Source organism: Scyliorhinus canicula, chromosome 7, assembly GCF_902713615.1.
Source record: "Scyliorhinus canicula chromosome 7, sScyCan1.1, whole genome shotgun sequence".
Taxonomy (NCBI): domain Eukaryota; kingdom Metazoa; phylum Chordata; class Chondrichthyes; order Carcharhiniformes; family Scyliorhinidae; genus Scyliorhinus; species Scyliorhinus canicula.
The window spans coordinates 43,103,398-43,125,179 of NC_052152.1; the positions used below are offsets into that span (position 1 = coordinate 43,103,398).

Below are 21,782 nucleotides of genomic sequence, written 5' to 3' on the forward strand. Positions count from 1 at the left end.
TAAAGAATATGAAATATCTAAACCTCACATATGCAGCCAGCTCCCAGTTCATCAGGAATTGGAGTTCCCAACCTCGCAGCTAAATTGGAGTCTCTTCATGAGTCAATGTCCATAGCAGAGAGACACTCGAGTAACTAATGTAACTGAACCCAAAAACTTCTGAACTTTCTACCTCCGCAGACGCTAAATGTGCAACACAAACTGCCAACAATATGGGCTAACTGCAGTGTTGGGTCTGGGAACAATTTTAAAAATGTATATTTTATTCTCCTTTTTCACATTTTCATCCAAATTTACACCCGCCAACAAACAATTAACGGTAACAAATAAAATGTCAATCCCCTGGCCAAAAATTCCTACCCTCCCACCAACCCCCAAACAACCCCTAACATTTTTAATACAAAAATCAAAGAAAAGGAATCAGGAATCCACCATCCACCCATACATAGTCATCAGCAACATACAGTCCAACCGCGCCCCCCCCCCCCCCCCCCCCCCCCCCCACCCCCCATGTTCAATGTCATCCAATTCTTGACAGTGCATAATAAACAAAGCCCATAAATTGTACAACCCTTCCATCCTTCCCCTCAACTCAAACTTCACCTTCTTGAGTGTTAAAAACTCAAACAGTCCCCCCCCTCCCCTCCCCCCGCCATTCCAGGGCACAGGGTGGAGAGACTGACCCTCCACCCCAATAGGATCCACCTTTGGGCAATCGCGAGGCAAATGCTAAAACATCTGCCTACACACCCGCTTCCAACCCCGGCCGATCCGATACCCCTGCGGACCCGGCTCAAGCCTCACATGTACCACCTTCGAAATTACCCTGGACACCTCCCTCCAATACCCCTCCAGCTTTGGACAGGACCAAAACATGATCTGGAAACAATTTTAACGCTTTGAATTTGGCTTTATAATCTGGCATTCGTTTGTGTTAAATTAAGCCCATGTCAACAGTTCATCTTTGCTTTCCAGCACATTTTAAAATCAAAACAGAACTGGTGCCAAAATAGACTACTAATGTACCATAAATTGAAAGTTTTGAAGTTATTTGCTCTATGAAAGTAATCAAGTGAAATACTCACAAACAAAGACCCACAGTAAAGTCCATGTGATTATCACAATAACAAGAACCATCAGAGTAAAAAGGATAATTTTTTTGTTTATACAGAAACATTCAGTTGTTTCCACAATCTGACATTTCCGTGATAATTTAGATTTTATCTTTCCTTTTCGTGGCTGTTTCCTTTTCACGGGCAAATTGCCATCCACATTGGTCACATAGACTGATATTTCAGAAAGCTGAAAACGAAAGGAAGAAAGAAACAACGTTTTAGAATTCAACAAAGCAGTGGTTTGGTGAGCAACTTAATGCAGAAAAATGTTTCAAAGTGCTTCAAAGAGATGTTGTTGAACAGGATGGGTGCCAGGTTAAAGGAGGATTTCTTTGGAAGATTTCAAGTTTGGTCAGAAAGGGTTTTTTTTAAAAGGAAGATTTTATAGAAGAACGAGAGTGAGAGGCAGAGACACTTTGGCAAAGAATTCCCAGCATAGGGACGAGATGGTGAAGGGAGTACAAGAGACCAAAGTCTGAGGAACATGGGGGTTTTATATGGCTAGAGAATTGGGAGCCAATGCAGGTTCGCAAGGGATATGATGAGTGAATTAGACTTAATGCAGAGTAGGGTAGTTTTGAGTGAGTTATTTTCTCTCCAAATATTGTAGAGCTAAGTAACAATCTTTTACCCACCGTACATCCAGAGATGACAAACGTGTAAACAAATAGACAGAATAAACCCAAGACAGAGCAAACTTTTATGACCTCAAAATGTTCCAACCTGCTTTGTGGCCAATTAAGTGTTTTTGAAGTGTTGTCACTGTTATAATACAGGAGATGTGCAGCCAATTTGCACAAATAAAGCACCATCAAACAGCAATGAGATACTGTCAAGGTAATCTACTTTTCATGATGTTGATTGAAGGATAACTAATGACCATAAGACCTCTGAATTCAAATTGCTATGTGGGATTTTTTTTGTCTACCTGAGAGGGCAGATGAATTCATGTTTGCATCTCACCAGAGTCGCACTCCTTCTGCAGTGCATTGAAGTACTGTATCTCAATGACTGGCTCACATTTCTGGAGCAGGGATTGAAATCACAATCTTCTGCAAGGGTGCTAGCATTAAGCTCAGGCCTTTTGAATTTTCTTCAACAAATAATTGTGCAGCAAACAAGTGGAAACCATTACCTGAGGGAGTTGAATTTGTCAGGGAAGCAGCAGTAATGTGAAGCATGGGATTCAGGTGTAAATCCTGCATGTACCATTTTGACTACTTACCCCCAAACCTCAGACTAGATTAAAATCATTTTGGAAGTAGAAGTACCGACCATGTATCATGTAATCATGTCAAATGGATTCCAGTACATCTGAGTTTATACATGAATTGCATCACAATTATAAAAAGGGAATAAAGAGTTGATTTATGCCAGTGATCAGGACTCGCACATGTCTGCACATTAATTGAACTAATCATAACATAGTTTGTTTTATGCAAAAATCAAATGCGTGATCTTGCATCAATATGATCCTATCAAGTCATTTGTAAATAGATTAACTTTTGTATTAGAAATTGTAGGAAATGTTAAATATGTTTTTGGAATAAAATTATATTTGGAACATGCACAATACCGGTGTTAATCTAATATCACGACTTTTAATACTGACTATCCTAGCTAATTGGACGCTATTCAATCTATCTACATAGTGCTCTACATTTTATAGTAATGCAGACGGTAATAATACATCGAGGAGAATATAAACATTATTTCAATCTCATCTTTAAATGCTCATGGCACTCTGAACAGCTGATGGTTTTATATAGTGTGTTAAAGCCTTAAATAATAAATGATGGAATGATACAGTATCTAAGATAAACACAGCTACATTATCCAGGTAATTGTATAGTATAGATTGCTCTTCCAAGCTGATGCTATTATTTATTAAGGAAATGCAACACCACACATAGTAACGGACAATAGAATCAGGATTACAGTTCACAGCACCTCCAGAAGCTTCACAGAACAAAGCAGTAGATTTGATATTTCCCAATAATCCAAAGTATGTTTGGATGCATTAATATGATTTTAAAAAGACATCAAAGAAAACAGTGTATGAAGATTAATTTAGATTAGAAGGTGCAGACAATGGCTTTCAGCGCCACATCAACTCCTTCAACTGGCAAGTAATGAAAATTAAAAGCAGATTTCACAAAGCGGTTATGCTGCATAAACCACTCCAATGAAGTCATGGCGAACCCCATATAAGCATCATGTCTGGACATTGCATTTAGTTCATCAGCACCTGCATCTACATTGGGGAAGATTTTTAGATCATTTGTGAAAGTGCGGAGCTCCCAGAAAGAGACTTCATAATGTGTGAATGTATGAGCCATAAGAATTAACTTGCATCTATCACCCTATTATTGGCATTAAAAGGATAATTATAACAATAGCAATTCAGTGGAAATTATAAAGCTGTTAATATTCCAAATAAGAAGCTCCTCGCTGAAGTACCTGAGCAAATAATGTAATGACTACCTTTACCAGTGTTTTGGTGATGAGTGCATTAAAACGGTCAGCGGACATACGGTGAGCAGTCGGTGCCAGTCATGCCTCCAGAGGCAGCTCACTCTTCGGGCAGATTGGACTTTGGCCTGCTTCCTCACTGGCAGAGGCCTCAGGTGAGTCCCAGTGGATGGAGAGGAGTATGGTCAGGGCAGGAGAAGCCAAGCAGAGCCAGCAGGAGAGATGTGGAGCTGGCTCTGAATGGAAGAATCTCAGCAGCTGCTCCACTCAGGGCAACCCTGTTTTGACGGTGCTGGAATATTAACATAGGCAAGGGGCCTTACCTGTTTTAGTTGGCTGCCCCAACTCCTGAAAATGTATCTCCAAGGTCAATTTGGCTTCAAACATTTTTTTTGAAACATATCCTTGGTGCTCATGTTTATTGACTCTGCAAAAAAAAATTTCTGTCTCCGTTTTCCACCTGGTAAATGATTAGGAGCAACAGCAACAAATTTCTTTCCCTTTAATGTGTCCAGCAAATTCATACTTCAGAACTGCCTTTGAAATGAAAAACAATTAGAATGGATCCTGGAAAGGGCCTGGATAATGACGGGAGATGGGTTGGTTCAATGTCCTTTCTTTATCATGCATCATCCTTAATTCACACTCACTAGGGCAGCACGGTGCAACAGTGGTTAGCATTGCTGCCTCACGGTGCCAAGGTCCCAAGTTCGATCCCGGCTCTGGGTTGCTGTCCGTGTGGAGTTTGCACATTCTCCCCGTGTTTGTGTGGGTTTCGCCCCCACAAGCCAAAGATGTGCAGGTTGGTGAATTGGCCACACTAAATTGCCCCTTAATTGGAAAAAATGAATTGGGTACCCTAAATTTATTGTTTTTTTTAATTCACACTCATTAGAGAAAGCAAAGTTTTTTCTGTTCAGCTGAACAAAATGATAACGGTATGTAAAAATGTGAAATTTTAAGAATGTATTCTTTTTTTAAAAATATTTTTATTCTACTCCTTTTTCACATTTCTCCCAAATTTACACCCACCAACCATAAACAATAAGCAGTAACGAATATAATGTCAATCCCCATATCAACAACAACAATCCCATACTCCCACCAAACCCCCAAACAGCAGCCCGCATGTTAACATAAACAAATAACAAAAAGGAATCAGGAATAACTCAGTCACCATTAACACATCGTCCCCCTCCCCCCAATCCTCCCAACCCCCCCCTAATGTTCGATGTTATCCAATTCTTGAAAGTGCATAATGAATAACGCCCATGAATTGTAGAACCCCTCCATCCTTCCCCTCAGTTCAAACTTAACCTTATCAAGAGTTGGTGCCCCCGCCACGCCAGGGCACAGGTGGAGAGGTTGCTCTTCATCCCAACAGGATCCACCTTCGGGCGATCAACGAGGCAAAGGCTACAACATCTGCCTCCGCGCCCATTTCCAACACCACTGGTCCGACACCCCAAATATGGCCTCCCGAGGATCCGGGTCCAGTTGCACGTGCATCACTTTAGAGATTACCCTAAAAAATTTCCTTCCAGTAATCCTCCAGCTTTGGACAGGACCAACATATATGAATGTGATTTGCGGATAAAATAACAGTGGAATAATGTAAGATTTTAAAATGGTCTTTTGGGACCAGAGATGTTGGCAGTCAAATCAACTTCTGAAGCCTCTAAAATTCATTCCAAAAATGGGGTTTTAAAAATTATAATATGCCGTCAGTGTGGGTGGTTGCCATTTTGAAATGTGAAAAAACATTGTTAAGTCATGTTAATGTGGCATGGTTTATTGAACAAATTAGTTGTACAATGATATCTAGGGGTGGCATGGTGGAGTAGTGATTAGCACTGCAGCCTACGGTGCTGATCCCGGGTTCGATCCCGGCCCTGGGTCACTGTCTGTGTGGAGTCTGCACATTCTCCCAGTGTCTGTGCGGGTTTCACCCACAGCCCAAAGATGTGTAGGCTAGGTGGACAGGCCATGCTAAATTGGCCCAGAACAGGCACCGGAATGTGGCGACTAGGGGCTTTTCACAGTAACTTCATTTGAAGCCTACTTGTGACAATAAGCGGTTTTCATTCATTCATTGGCCCTTAATTGGGAAAAAAAAATTGGGCACGCTTAAATTTTTTTTTAAAATTGTACAATGATACGTTAGATCACAAGGAAAGCGTTTAAAACCTGTCAATTCATTGCCTTTGGCATTTGATGCAAAGAGTTCATTGAATTAATTCATCACTTTGGCATTCGCAAAGCGTAAGGGTTCCACTAGGGATAAGATGTGGCACTTTAAATTTCAGAATCATTCCTTCACAACAAATCATCTTTGGATATTCTGCATTTTGTGAATGATCAGATGACTTACAGTCTCGCACAATTTGATGACAAAACATCAAGCAAGGCTTTGCCCTGATTTCCACTCTTTGTGAAGATTTTTCTCCATCAGCTATCCACCTCCATTCAATGTGAACATGATCTTTCAATGGCTTGTTGAGGCACACATGCAAAGGTTGAACTATGGATGTCAAGGTAACAACAAAATCACCAGTACCCATTATGCCACACCAACAACTTGGATGAGATGCCCCCATGAATTGCTGTTGTCAGCTGATGTATCGCTGGAAACTGATGATCTTGGCATTAGCATTTTGAGTGCCTGAGCGATCTTGATCTTCTGCCGAAACACTAGACGTTTACGTTCCTAAAGCAACTGCACCAATTAGCCGCAACTCTGAAATCCTTGCTGAATTCAGCCTTCGATTTGACCAACTTCAAGCCAGTGGCTGGTTCCTGTTCTCTTGATGCATCGAGTCTTCCGGGCTTATGCAATATTTTCACCAGCTTTTCAACGAACCAAAATCTCTCGTTGCAGCACAATAATTTGACAGGTTAGCAAATATTACAACTTTTAGCTTGAAACTAGCTTCATGCTTCACAATACAGCCCACTTCGCCTATTTGACCCCTTGCACCAGTTTATAAGGTAAATAAAACATGCATTTTTTAAGATGTTGAGTAATGCGGGATAACATGTCATGGCTGAAAAAGGGGAGATAGTCACTGATACACTAAGTATATGCAAAAACGAGGTTGTTTTATATGATCTATGGCAATTATGAATCTACTCTATTCTTTGCAGTGAAACAGGCTGACCAAATATCATCTCATTTAATTATGCACAAATATCCATATCCAAAACTATTTAATATTGACATCTATTCCTAAATCAGCAACTCAAACTCACAATTATTCTTCACTGCTATTGAACACTTCTCCAATATGTTAGCATTTCCTAGTCAGTTAACAAAATAAATAGAAAAAGTAAAGTTCTAATAAGTTCTTTACTTAAGAACTTACTAGTGCACTTACACCTAGATCATCCTCTGATATGGTAGATTGTTCACTGCTTTTATTTTCTGCCATCACAAAATTTTCAAACTTGTCTTTCTTCCTTGTACAGGCAGAGGTGTAGAACAATGGAACCTACAGACTTTTTACAGCACCTCACAGTTCACCGGGTCCAAGTGATTCAACAGCACAATTAATGTCTGCTAAATATTTTGTTGAATAGTTTCCGAATGAAGGTATATGAGTAGTGCTCGACTCTGTTTGAAGAGGTATTGTGTTACCTTGTTAGTAGTAACCATGTACCACCTGACAGGAGCAGCATGGAAACCAATGCTAGAATGACACTGATCATTGTCCAATGCAGTCCAACAGTATTTGTACTATAGAAATTTTTAAAAATTAAATGGCATAAATACAAAGTTGTTTAACCTTTCAAGACCTTATTAAATGCTAGATTATTAATAGTTGGCTTTACTTTTCTATATATTATGGGTGAGATGAATTTGTTTGATCTATAATTCTGTCCTATTAATCTGATCTTTTTATTTTTTTATAGTCTGTGGCGGGAGAAACTGGTCTAGAGGACAGATAGGAGTTTATTAAATGTTAAGATAGAATTTGACTGGTACCAAGAACCCCCCGAGGAAAGATGAGGGACGGGATTCTCCGCCTGCAGGATGCTCCATTCTGCCGGCAGCGCAGGGGTTTCCCGACGGCGTGGGGCAGCCCCACAATGGGAAACCCCATTGAGTGGCCGGCGTAACGGAGCATTCCGCCGGCGGGGTGAGGCAAAAATGTGGCGGGCGGGACGGAGCACCCCGCCACCTATCTACAAAGTCAAAAAGGTAAAACCGCCTGAGACTAAAGTTATTGGGCTGAATTCTCCGATCCTGGGCTGAGGCCGGTGGGGGGGACACACCCCACACCATCAGTGACTGACCCATCGGGGGCGCAGCATCGGGGGAGGGCCTCCGGTGACACCCTGAGGGCGTCTATATGGCGTGCGCCGTACTCCCAGAGTACGCTGTTTTTGAGGGGGGGGTGGAGCATCGCAAAAACGGACCTGCCCCCGATTCATGCGTAAACCTGGATTCTCCGCCCGATCGCTGAATGCGATTTCTCCATCGGCAACAGAAAATCCCAGGCATAGTATATACTGTTTAAAATAGGTCTGGTCGTCAGAAGTCAATCACAGATCCTGGGATCATATGGCAGGTCCTGAGCCCAACCATTTCCAGCAGCTTCGACCCTCCTTCCATGGCAAAGTTAGACTGCCGTCGCACTGTAGTGTTCAGCTCTATTCACAATTTCTCCTGAAAATGAAACAGCCCCACTCTGGGGCAGGGGCTGCTGCAAGGTTTGGGGGTGTAGGTGGCTGTGGGGTCTCAGAGTGGCTGTGGGGTTTGAGAGTGGAGATGGGGAAGCCCGATTAACCTCACCTGTGGGACTCCCACACCACACTCTCTGACCTTCCCCCAAAGGACCACCCCAACCTACCCACAGGACTCCCTGACCACCCAACCCACAACCATCCCCAACCACCGGTTTACTCCCACCCAGACACACCCACCTACCCTCACCCACAGGATTACTCCTATCCATGGACTCCCCACTAACCCCACCAGGAGACTCCCCCTCCTCCCGTCAAGGCCCAACTCGCAATTCATACACCCCCCTCCCACCCGACTTCCGACTCTCATGCTCCGGTGACCCTACCCCATCCGTGGAAGACCAGCCACCTACCCCTGGAGGCCGTGCCCAACCCACCCTTGCTCCACCATCATCTCCAGAGGCCTAGCGTGACCCAGAGTCAGAAGGTCGGGTGAGATAAGATGCAAGTAAATTTCAGGTTAAGAATGTAGGAACAGAGTGGCAATCTGACTCTGATAGTCATTCTGCAGAAGTTCAGGCCCAAGCTTACTATGCCAGAGAGAGTCAGTGCCAGAACACAACCCTGTTTTACCCCACTGTGGATCTCTATGGGTTCCGATGTTGCCTCATGCATGGTGACTTTACCCATCCTTTGGCATGGAAAGGGCAGATTACAAGGGGAGCATGTTCCCCGGATTGTTTATGTTTTGGAACTGTGTGAATAAGTTTGGAATAAAACATTTTTTAAAATCGAAATAGATCACATTAAACAGCTTTGATGGCCAGCCAATTTTCTCCAGCAGCTTAAATAGACCACCTCTGCTCACATGGTCAAATGTCATGATGTGATTACCTTTCTGCACGGCATTTCTCTTGTAGCTGCTGAATTGAGAAAATCATGTCAATTGTTGATATTCCACTTCTGAAAACACATTGGGATTCAAGGTAGATATGTTCAGTCAGTATCTAGTCTGATAGGAACAACACGGGCAAATACTTTCCCCACAATGCTCAGCAGGGAGATGTATCAATAATAATAATCTTTATTATTGTCACAAGTAGGCTTACATTAATATTGCCATTAAGTTACTGTGAAAATCCCCTAGTCGCCACACTCTGGCGCCTGTTCAATGTTTGCAATTACTGTGGTCACAATCTTTGCATCACGCCAATCCTGGAGCACTGCCCCCACTCTCTAGTGGAGAGTTTTTCAAATTCAGGGTCGCGGAGCAATCGGTTGTGGCGTCCCAATCGCCGGAAGAAGTTCCCAAAAGCCGCGACAGGCTTTTGAGAATGCTGGCCGAGGGCAGCCCCCAATTGGTAGAGGCGTTTGAGGGCGCATGGTGGCACGAGGCTGGGCTATGTGCTGGGCACTGCGTGCGCGTGGAGGGGGGGGGTGGTGGTTTCGGGACAGGGGTTGCCAGGCATCCACGTGATGCTAACTGTGGTGGCCCCAGCTAGAGCTCCACTCTGCTGCTAGTGCTCTGTGCGCTGCTCGGTCCGTCCCCGCCACCAATCGGCAGTATGTGACCTGCGGCTCCGTGGTCAAGCTGTTCAACGGCCGGCACACATCCACTTTCACTCCCATGACGTGAAGTACCGGTCAGGAAGTGGCCTGTGACTGGGGTGGATGTAGCTACTGGACAGTGAAAGGGAAGCCAGGCCAGATTTGTCGGCGAGGAACACTAATCAAACGAGGCCAATCAATATGGCTGGCACATGTCAACACTGGAAGAAGCCTACAGTCATCACTTTGTGTCGCCACTCACTGGAAACCAGGAAGGAAGTGCTTTTGATGAGAATGGAGGAGGAGATTACTTGGATGTATGGATAGTGCAATGCAGTAGAACCAGTAAAAACTATTCTGACATTGTGTGTGTTTGACAACTTACTTCATGTTGTTAAATCAAGTAATGAGTAAAATCAAGATTGTACCTTTTTTCTGTACTTACAAAGGGATTAAACGTAAGATGCGCATGTTCAACTTAAATTGTTTTAATTTTCAGCAGTAAAAAGTCATAAACTTGGAAAAATCAGGTATTGGAAATAAAGTTTCAATGTAAAAAAAGGCGGGCCGCAACCGGCCTTTAAATATAAACGATGGCGTATTTCCACCAGAGGCAGCGACAGAGAGACGGTCACGTGCCCATCACATATACTGACGCCATGCTCCCTGGGCATCCATGCTTTGGGCGTGAAATTATGGAGGAGAGATTCCTCCATTTTGTACCTGCCAGCAAGCAAGCAACAGGACTGTGTGAAGAACTGAAGATGGATTATTTTGTAATAAGGAAGAGAGGGCCAGAGAGACAAACAGGCCAGGATTACAAATCTGCTAGAGAGAGTTTATCAGAAGAGTCCATGGCAGGACAAAGCAGTGCTGGTTGGTGCTGTATCCAGAGCTCCAGGACCTCTGGTGAACAAACAATTAAGAAACTGAAGTTGGGAACAAAGCAGTAGAAGGATGATTTCTTGAGGTATGGCTTTGATTATGCCAAAGCAAATCAGGATGCAAAGCCCACGTGTGTTATATGCAGGGAAGTGCTGGCAAATCAAATTTTAAAACCCTCAAATCTTCAAAAGCATTTGAAGACTAAGCATGGCTAGTTCAAGGGCAAACCTTCTGATTTTTTTCAAAGCAGAGAACTTAAATCATCAGTTGAGTCCTTCGCAGAAGTGTAACATTGAATGACAAAGCAAGTGAGATTGTGAGGAGAAAGCAGGCTTACCCACCGCATTAAAGGTAAGCGATAATGCAAAGGTCAGCCGGCATGGGTCACGAAGGTTGGTCAGTGTGGATCCGCTGGTTTGTAAAAGTGTTCCCAGGAAACAAAAGTTTGAAAAACACAGCTCTACTGGAGAAAGAAGTTAGTGCAGATGCTGAAGGAGTGCCAGCTTCCTATGTTTGATGAGTTCAGGTGGTATGATATCATCGCCTGGAGCGTTGCCCCTGACAAAAGCAAGCTTTGTTAAATTCCTCTATTTGGGGTTCAATATTCAACTGTGCCAGGACACGCAGGCTTTCGGTGGTGTCAAGAACCTCCTCAGCGAATGTTCTCCCTAGATTACAACACAAAGTAGTATTCCACCCAGCACACCAACTATGTCGGTAGTGACATACGCAGTCTATTATCTTTTTCAACTCCTTCATATTGTTTCTAAGGACATCTGGATGTTCTGCCAAATGTTATGAACAGTAGTCGTTAGCGCACCACCTAGCAGTTTATTGGATTTTAATTTGAGCAACTCTTAGTGCATTGAGTCTTCTGGCTTGGACCTCTCGCAATAAAGGAGTGCAGATCACTGGCTTCAATGACAGCCTGGGGAGTACTGGGTAATTAATCCCAGGAGACCACATAGACTGTCATATCTGACACTTTGGGGGCGATTCTCCAAAATGGAGACCAAGAGTTCGCGCCAACTTTCACGATGGCGTGAAACGGGCATGGGGACGAATGATCCGGGCCCCCACAGAGGGCCAGCATGGCGCTGGAGCAGTTCACACTGCTCCAGCCTCCCTTCCCGGAGCCAAATGGCGCCGCGCCAACCCGCGCATGCACGGGGGACTTCTTCAGCACGCCAGCCCCGACTCAACATGGCATCGGGGTTCAGGGGCCGGCCGCGCAATAAAGAAGGCCGGGGGTGGGGGAAAGAGGCCGGCCCGCCGATTGGTGGGCCCCGATCGTGGGCCAGACCCCATCGGAGGCCCCCCTCACCCCCCCACCCAATGAAGGAGAGCTTTTCCCCGCCTCACAGGCCACCCCCCGACCCTTCGTGCAGAGTTCCTGCCGGCGGCGACCAGGGGTTAACGGCGCTGGTGGGACCCTGCCGTATCTGCGCTGCCGCTCAGCCCATCCGGGCCGGAGAATCAGCAGCCCCGTTAATTCCAGCAGCCCGTGGCCAGCGCTGCACCAAACGCACCGGTGCAAATGGCGCCGATTCTCCGCACCTCGGAGAATCGCGTGCCAGCATCGGGGCATCGTGGCACGGTTGCGTCGCTTCTCCGGCCCAGCTCGGCGCTCGGAGAATCGCGCCCCTCATCTCAGAAGACAGACTATGGATATTTAACACTTGCAAACAAACTCGACAACATTTGGCTTGTCTAATTCCAGCTGATAAATTCTGTGTATATCAAATAGCTAATCAGATTGAATATATTCTGTGCAGGGTGTCTATATTCTCTACAGGATATCTATTGCAGACAAATTGCCGACAAGAGGTTCTCCCACTGTCCTTTGATATTGATCATGGCGGTATACACATCTGCTATGGCTGATACTCAACACCACCTCATGGCTGCTCAGTGTTGAACTGTTCTTACTTAAAACAGCAGCAATGCCTTCAGTATCATAATGAAGAGTGACCTCATTAAAGAATTAGAACTCTTCATTTATTGCTGTTACTAGCATTTGTGGAGAGCCGTGTGTTGGTGGTGCTGCAGTTAGATAGGCTTCTCCCTTATTAATTTCCCTCACTGTATAATGTAAACACAGATTTGGTACCTGCACCCTTCGGGTCATTGCAAATTCAGTGCAGCATAACTCGCAATGAACATCGACATCCTCTACATCAGGTCTCCCCAAATCATGGTCAACATGGAAGAATACAGATTAATTATAAGGAGGAAGATGGAGGGAAGGTGATGATCAGCAATATTTTTTCTTGTTCTGAATTATCTTGATGTAGAGACTTCATGGGAGTTCATATGCAAGAAAGCTAGAGGTATTCACACCTATTTTATAGCCCAAGCTTAGGTCAACAGACACCCACTGAGTGGAGGACTCTGGGATTTTGGCTAATAGATACGGATTGTGTATGAGACAACGTAAGGCTGTTGCTTAATTGTGTTTCCACTAATAGGCCCAATGCTAATTTAATTGCATTTTAAAGGCCTTTATTCTAATGGATTGGCTTGTCACCCCACTTCAAAGGACATAGATATAGACATAGAATTTGCAGTGCAGGAAGAGGCCATTCAGCCCATCGAGTCTGCACCGGCCCTGGGAAAGAGCACCTTACCTAAACCCACACCTCCACCCTATCTCCAGTAACCCAACCTAACCCAAGGGCAATTTACCATGGTCAATCCACCTAATCTGCACATCTTTGGACTGTGGGAGGAAACCGGAGCACCCGGAGGAAACCCACGCAGACACGGGGAGAACGTGCAGACTCCGCACAGTCAGCGACCCAAGCCGGGAATCGAACTTGGGACCCAGGAGCTGTGAAGCAACCATGATAACCACTGTGCTACCTAGCCGCCCCGACATGGGAGAGGAACTCTGCTCTTGCAGCAAACCTCAGGGGGAAAAAAAAATGATCCAAACCCTCACCTCTATAGGAACAGCTACACGTCTCTCTAGTAGTGCCCACCACAATTTTCCTCTGTCAACTCAACAGACAGAAAATCCACTTTGCCACTGCCACCACCATTTTCATGTATTAGTTGGAGAAAAAAAGAGTGAACAGCAATTTCCAACAAGGTGGTGGAGGGTCCTCTACATAATGTGGACAAAGTCACATATAAACCAGACTGTAATGGTTCCCTTCATTTAAATGACTATTGTTGCAGTGTACAATAATTACACAATTATCACATAGGCAGATGGTCGAGGGGTCATTTGACTCAACTGCCGGTCACTTTTCCACGACCACATGGGTGGCCCTGGCCAATCCATGGTGGCCATACGATGTCTGGAAGGCCTTTCATGATCGGTGGGCACCTGGGGAACCAGAGTGCATCAGCAGCGCTTGAAATACTTTTATTTTAAGTACGTTTTCTATGAAGTTTTCAGGTTCTGTTAACAGTTTGGGGCTTTGGGGTGTTCAGTGTTACTTCAAAAGTAATACAAGTATTTCACCCAATAAAACAGACTCAGTGACATGTCCGTGTGTTCATGGTGTAGCTAAACTGCCGTGTACTGGATGCTTAAAAACAAGCAGTTTCAATCCAAAGTATTAGCTGTTGAATCCTCACAGACAGACTCTAATTGTATAGATGGTATTTAATCTCAGCAAATGGAGCCTATGGTATCTAATGGTTGATAGCCAACCAACCCTGTAATACATCAGGAATTTAATCCAAATAAATGTTGCAGGGCAGCCCTGGAACAAAGGAGGATCTATTTGGAAACTGCAAGCGGACAGAGTTGTGGCAGGTGAAATCCAGTAGAGGCATTACACACTGAATGAAAAATGAGATATATTTATTTAATAAATGAGGTTGAAGTAGCTGGGGATGAAAGAGATCTGGAATAAACTCACTAATCCATGCTTACAGCAGGAAGCCATGCATGAAGGCCGGAGATAGAGGCTATAAAACAGTAGAGTACTGTAGCAAATAGTAGGATTCTAACGACAAACAAAAAGTGTAGATGACTCCAGTCAAAGTGAATCTTTAACATTGTGAATTTTTACTCACTCGCTGAAGCACAAGAAATACATTGAATTCAGAGAAGTCGTACAGAAGGACTGCAAGGTTATGAGGAAATGTTACAAATGGGAGGCGGAGGGGGGGGGGGGGGAAGACACTTGTACAGGCATACAAAGTGGAATAGAGAACATTAATTTAGAATGAACAGAAGAAGACAGGTATAACCTATTGAATGACCAAAACCAAGGTCTGAATGATTGATATCCAAAATAATATTCTGAGTAGAATATATGCAGCTAAAGTTTAAGTTGTCGGTGGGATGCCATGTAAATGGAATTGTAGTTGGAAGGGGCGGCATGGTGGCACAGTGGTTAGCACTACTGCCTACGGCATTGAGGACCCAGGTTCAATCCCGGCCCTGGGTCACTGTCCGTGTGGAGTTTGCACATTATCCCTGTGTCTGTGTGGGTCTCACCCCAACAACCCAAAGATGTGCAGGGTAGGTGGATTGGCCACGCTAAATTGCCCCTTAATTGAAAAAAATAATTGGATACTATTAAAATTTATTTTTAAAAATTGCATTTGGAAGGAAGATCATCTGAATTGCCTCTTATCCAGATTGTGATTTTGACAATCTTCACCGATACAATAAATGCCATGAAAGCTTATTTACAAGTAGCTACAAATCTAACTTGTGTTCAAAATGCTTGAACTCTTACTCTTTCTGGCCTTTCAAAGCAATGCCAGATTTCTTGATAAAAAAGATATCCCAAAACTGCTCAAATTTACAAACAACAACTTCTATTTTATGAATTACTACAAATGTAAGCACGGTGGCACAGTGGTTACTGCTGTCTCAAGCGCCAGGGACCCGGGTTGGATTCCGACCTTGGGTGACTGTGTAGAGTTGGTACTTTCTCCCCGTGTCTTCATGGGTTCCCTCCAGGTGCTCCAGTTTCCACTCACAGTGCAAAGATGTGCAGGTTAGGTGGATTGGCCACACTAAATTGCCCCTTAGGGTGATGTTTCAGGAATAGGCCGGGGGATTGGGTCGTCTTTCGAAGGGTCGGTGCAGACTCGATGGGCCAAATGGCCTCCTTCTGCCCTGTAGGGATTCAAATGATTCCCAATTAATTATTTATTTTTGCACATTTCTGTAACTTACATTGCAGATTCTTTTTAAACAGTTCACCAACAACATAAATCTAGCGGTCAGAAGAGGGTGCTGTAGACTGATTTGTAACTGCAAAAGGTGGTGCATCTACATTCACAATTTGCTTCACAATTTTGCGATCATACCTTAGGATCCAAAATAAGTCTGCCATTTATACTTTGAAACAGAATCTACCACAGCTAGAAGAACAGATATGTTTGTGTTTGTGCATGCATAAACAAGTGCATTTCAACAACTACTTACATTTTTAAAATAAATTTAGAGTACCCAATTTTTTCCCCCCCAAATTAAAGGGGCAATTTAACGTGGCCAATCCCCCTACCCTGCACATCTTTGGGTTGTGGGGGTCAGACCCACCCAGACACGGGGATATATGGCTCTTTAATGTAGGGAATTATCAAGCTTTTCAGAGGAGTAATCTAATCGGACATCAAGAGTAAATAGGGAAATAATAGGAAGGATGCCAATGAATTTTTAAAGGAGCTGGTGGTGAACAGATGAATGAAATTAGCAATTTATATTACATTAATGGCACTATATAAATAAACTGCTCAAAAAAGTGTTACCGTACAAATGAAATGGTGCTACATATGGAGCTATTAGACTATTGGGTTTTAAGAAGTGTCTGAGAAAGAGAAAAGCAAAATACAGAGGCAAAGAGGAGTAGGGCAGGTATTGAGGCCGAGGCAACTCAAAAGCATGATCACCAACGTGTAGCGGTTAGCATCGGGGATGCTCAAGAGGCCAGAACTAGAGGAACACAGATGTCGGAAGATTGTGGGAATGCACCAGATTAGGGAGAGGAAAGGAGAGGCTATGCATGATTTGAAAACATCGATGAGAATGGTTCTAACCTGCCTGAAGACTATTGGCTGGGGACCATTGGTTATCCCATCATATAGTTTATTTTATTGACAACTCAACAATACAAAAAGAGTCAGCAACATGCAAAAACAGCATTCACGAAAAACAGTAAAATGCTAAAAGCATTTACAAGATACAAAAACCACTAGCTCTCAAGCCAGCACACAACCACCCTCGGTACCCCAACATTGACAGAAAGGCACCCAACGAGCAGCACAGACCACCAGAAAGAGGACACAGTGCCGCCCTGCCCAAACTACAGCCCCACATCGGTGGAAAGGCAGCCAAACGAGCAGCACTGACCACCAGAAAGAGGACACAGTGCCGCCCTGCCCAAACTGCAGCCCCACATCGGTGGAAAGGCAGCCAAACGAGCAGCACTGACCACCGGAAAAGGACACACTGATACAGGCATGGCAGAAAAGAGAGCGAGAGAGAAAACCCCTCCCCCTCACTAGCACCAGGAAGGGCCCAGTGCACAGAAGCAGTAGGGCCACAACTGGCAAGCACCCAGCGCTAAGCCCAAATAACAATACATAACAAAAATACAATAATAAACATACAATCAACATCAGTACAAACAGTATACATAGTCAATTGGGCCACTGTCCTACTGCTCTGTGTCTCGATATCTGGTCTCCAGACACCATCCAGTCTAAAACTGCAAAAGCAAATCCATTCCACTCCATTTTCAGCCCGACAGCAGGCCAACCAAGATCCGCTCCTCGCCACACTCCAAGCCAACAAGCAGAAAGGCAGCCAATGACAAGTACGAGTCCCAGGCGTGACAACTGTAGGTAAGCACTCTCCTCTCCCCTGCAAGCAACTGGCAGCAGCAACTGATTCTCCTTTCCCTCCATTCAACTGGTTGTAGCACCATTCCCCCTTGCTGTAGTCCAGGCTTTAAAGTCCAGAAAAGGCAGCAGCATGCAGAGGACCACACCAGGTCCAGAAACAGGGTTATTGGCAGAGGCAGCATGAGCTCAGAGTCAGATTCCCCGCCTGCACATCAGAGCATGAGCTGCTCAGGTGGAGTGCGAGCTCCTGCAATGAGGGGGGGGGTGGGGAAATCATTAGCAGTTGCACCTGTATTAATGGAGCTGACCAGTGTGGTACCAGCTTGAGTAGGAAGCAGTGGTGAACTACTGCAGCTGTGGCAATATTGTTGCAAATAAAGATCTTTTCTTTTTGACTCTACCAACTCGCACTGGATTCTTCGTGGCCCTCACAAAAAGAATTTAAATGAGGTGTAGCATAATTGAGAGTCACCGTAGCTCATTGAGCACAGTGTTTAGAGGTAAACTGAAACCAATGCTAGTTAGTACACAGGGGGAGACAAATTTATAAAGAGCAGTGATGCGACCATCAATTCACTCGGAGACTCGAGTCGAAGTAAACAGTGGTTTTAATCAGCTTACAACTTTGCCTGCCTGCGACTGGTACATTACTGAAGGCGGTCCTGCAGGTCTGCTGCTCTTATACTTCCTATAAGAGGCGGAGCCATGGGCGGAGCCTGTACATGCTCCACATCTCCCCCTGTGGGTGAAGCCACACAGTGGCCCATAGATGGAGCCCACAGGGTTAATAGCATGGTAGAATGCAACACAGTATACTGGTGAATTAAAAGTATTTATACATTCACCACAAGTAGAATGTATGTAAATTTTTCCCTGTATTTAATGATGTATCACTTCTGTTCCCACTTTTTTATTCCCATTTTTAAACTTTTCTCTATATCTCCCTGGACTAACCTCTGCTACCTTCACGCCTCCCTTTTATTTCACCCATCTCTTGGATAATTGGCTCCCCAAATCTCAAACTATACACTTCCGACTTTCTGTCGAAAATTTGACCCTTTTTTACATCTTTGCGTGGGTTATAAATCCCTTTTTATGTGCCTTTTTAAAAAATCAGTTCTTGGTTGATGAAGGGTTAATTGTAGATGTGTAACAACTGCCCGCATGGCTCAAGTTAATTCAATTAACCATGGATGGTTTGTTTATGTTTGAGTTTTGGTTGTGACTCAGGGTTGGTGACCACAAGGGAAAGAAAAGCAGCAAAAAAAGGTATCGAGCCGCTTTTGCTGCTAGAGTCAGAACTGCCTGACCGAGAATATCGGCTACCTTTTGTTCAGTATAATTTCTGTTGCTTAATAAATTGTCTGAAAACCACTACATCATGTCTCCCTGTCTGAAATATATTGTCTGATCTCTTGAACCTCTTAAGCTGCGTCCATCCTAGTCTCAACTCCTTCGATAAGCTCACTGCGTTCTTCTTTAAGCATCCTTTGGAGGGTCCATCATTGTCGCCTTATGAGCAGCAACCACAACTGCTCCATCCCACGGTCTTGCTAGCCTTCTAGCCCAGCAAGGGTAATCTACCAGTGCTGATTCTGTAGATTCAGCCAGTGATCAGCTCACACTGCTGCACCTCCCTCCACAATGTCTATTCATTCATGAATAAGGCACTTGTAATCAAGATGTTCTTTGAGCAGAGTGTGTGTGTGTGGGGGGGGGGGGGGGGGGGGGGGGGGGAGAAGAGAAGATGGATAGTGTATACAGGAGGTGGAGGAAAATGGGGCTGGTCAAGGTGAGGGATTTGTATTTGCAGGAAGCGTTCGCCACTCTGGAGGAGCTAAGATAGAGGTTAGAGCTGCCGAGGGGGAGAGAGTTCAAGTACATGCAGGTTAGGGACTTTGCGCGAAAGGTCTGGAGGGGGTTCCCTAGGTTGCCAGGGTACACCCTGCTGGGGCGACTACTGCTTCCAGATGTGGAAGGGAAGGGAAGAATTGGGGACAGACATACACCAGTGGCTGGGGGAGCAGGGGGGCGAGCGGGTGGTGAAGATAATGGATAAATGGGAAGCAGAGTTGGGAGGGGAGTTCAATTGGGGAATATGGAGTGAAGCATTGCATGGGGTAAAAGTGACCTCCTCTTGTGCAAGGATAAGCCTGATGCAGTTTTTTTTTTGGGGGGGGGGGGGTCGGAAAGTGGTGAAAAAAGGGAAAAAATCTGTACAGGCTGTATCGTTGACTGTTGGGAAGTATATTTTCCCGGGGTGTTTATTTGCTGTAACCTGTTTTGTTATATGTTTGTATGTTTGGAATAAAATAGATTTTTTTTTTAAATAATGCAGAAGTTCAATATGGATGAATATCTTGACATCAAGACTTGGGTTTAAACCTGGCTGAAGGGCAGCACAGTGGCAGATTGGTTAACACTGTTACCTCTCAGCACCAGGGACCTGGGTTCAATTTCAGACTTGGGTGACAGTGTGTGGAGTTTGCACGTTCTCCCCATGTCTGCGTGGGTTTCCACCGGGTGCTTTGGTTTCCTCCCACAGTCCAAAGATGTGCAGGTTCAGTGGATTTGCCATGCTAAATTGCCCCTTAGTCCAAAGATGTGTAGGTTAGGTTGGGTTACAGTGGGGGGCAGAAAGTTAACAGTGACCAGGGGATTTTATGCCCCATCCTTGGGAGGGAGTTGGTGGCCATCTTAAATGGGCCTGGGACCTAGGAATTCGTAATGAGGACGAGATGACTCATTGGGGTGGAAATAGCTGATTTAAGGTGTTGCTCATTATGCTCTCTCCTTAATTTGCTCTGTTTATGGCGGTTAATATGGTCGCCGTCCTTAATTCTAATTATGCTTGCTCAGGTATCTTTCGATACCGCCACAAGGTTCAAACCCGAATACTGATGAAAGACTTGATACACCAGTTAGTTAGTTCAAAACCAATACTCATTTATTTACACTGTTGCTCGTTATGCTTTCCCTTAATTTGCTCTGTTTTAATTACCTTTGCTCAAGAGTCACCAGGTATCTTTCTGATACCACCACAAGGTTCAAACCGAATACTGATCAATGACTCGATACACCAGTTAGTAAGTTTGAAATCAAGGCACATTTATTTACACACACAGTCAATTATTACTCATGCATAAACTCTACTCGCTAAACTACAACTGCGACTAAAGGCCTATACTTAGCTTAGAGTGCCCACTCAGTCAGAGGAACAATGGCCGTTGTCCGGTTCTGATACTGCTGGCTTCGAACTGGTATGGAATAGTAGCTAGGAGCGTCTATCTCGTAGCGTGCGTTGACCTTAGACTTACTTGGCTGGTGTTTGCCGGCCTCTCGTCGCCGAGAGCCAAATGCCAAGGTGTAGGTGACGAAGAGGAGTAAGAGTAAGAGAGCGAACTGACCTTGGGGACTCTGTTTTATAGCCCCCAGGGTTTCGCGCCCTTCTGGGTGGACCCTGGACTTGGTCCCAATTCATTGGACCATGTCCCAATCGTTTGTATCGATTCTTTCCAATAACGGGGTTGTTCCCTGATTGTTGGGTGGGCCCTAGGTAACCGTTGGCCTGCCTTTGTTTTAGCCTCCACTGGCGCCGGGGAGTCTGTCCTGGTACCGATTGTTTCAATGTTTCTTTTTGTCCCCGGAGATAGCTCATTACTATGCTAATGGCTTGTAGTTTCAGTTCTGTCTGGGTTCTGCAAGTTCCAATCCACAGGAAACCTTGCACCTGCTTGTTTTTCTAGTGCTGTCCATTTTTCCCTGCACTCTTTGCGAGTATCCATTTTGGAATCGGGACGTGGCCACCCCAGGTGGATACAACACACAGTCAATTATACTCATGCACAAACTCTACCGACTAAACTATCACTACTACTAAAAGCTTATACTTAGCTTCGGGTACCCACTCAGTCAGAGGAACAATGGCCGTTGTCCGGTTCGGAGGCTGCTGGCATCGAACTTGTATAGAATAGTAGCTAGGAGCACCTATCTCATAGCGTGCGTTGACTTTGGACTTACTGGTCTGGTGCAGCTGCTAGGCAGGTCTCTCGCTGCTGAGAGCCAAGGCCAAGAAGAACGATTCTTGCTTGGGGGCTTCTTTTTATACCCCAAAGGGGCTTCGCGCTCTTTTGGGCGGGCCTTGAACTTGGCCCCAATTAATTGGACCATATCCTAATCATTGGTATTGATTTCCTTCAATAAAGGGGTGGCTGCCCTGATCGCTGGGCGGGCCCTAGGTGGCCGTTGGCCTGCTTTGTTTTA

At 44.7% G+C, this 21,782-nt stretch overlaps 1 protein-coding gene across 1 annotated transcript in view; it reads right to left on the reverse strand.

Moving 5' to 3' along the window:
* Window positions 1-21,782, reverse strand: part of tmprss7 (transmembrane serine protease 7) — a 125,483-nt gene that overhangs the window by 94,158 nt on the left and 9,543 nt on the right. The window contains exon 2 of the mRNA XM_038801875.1: window positions 1,086-1,302. Coding sequence (XP_038657803.1) covers window positions 1,086-1,302 — 217 coding nt within the window. The remainder of the gene's footprint in view (window positions 1-1,085; window positions 1,303-21,782) is intronic.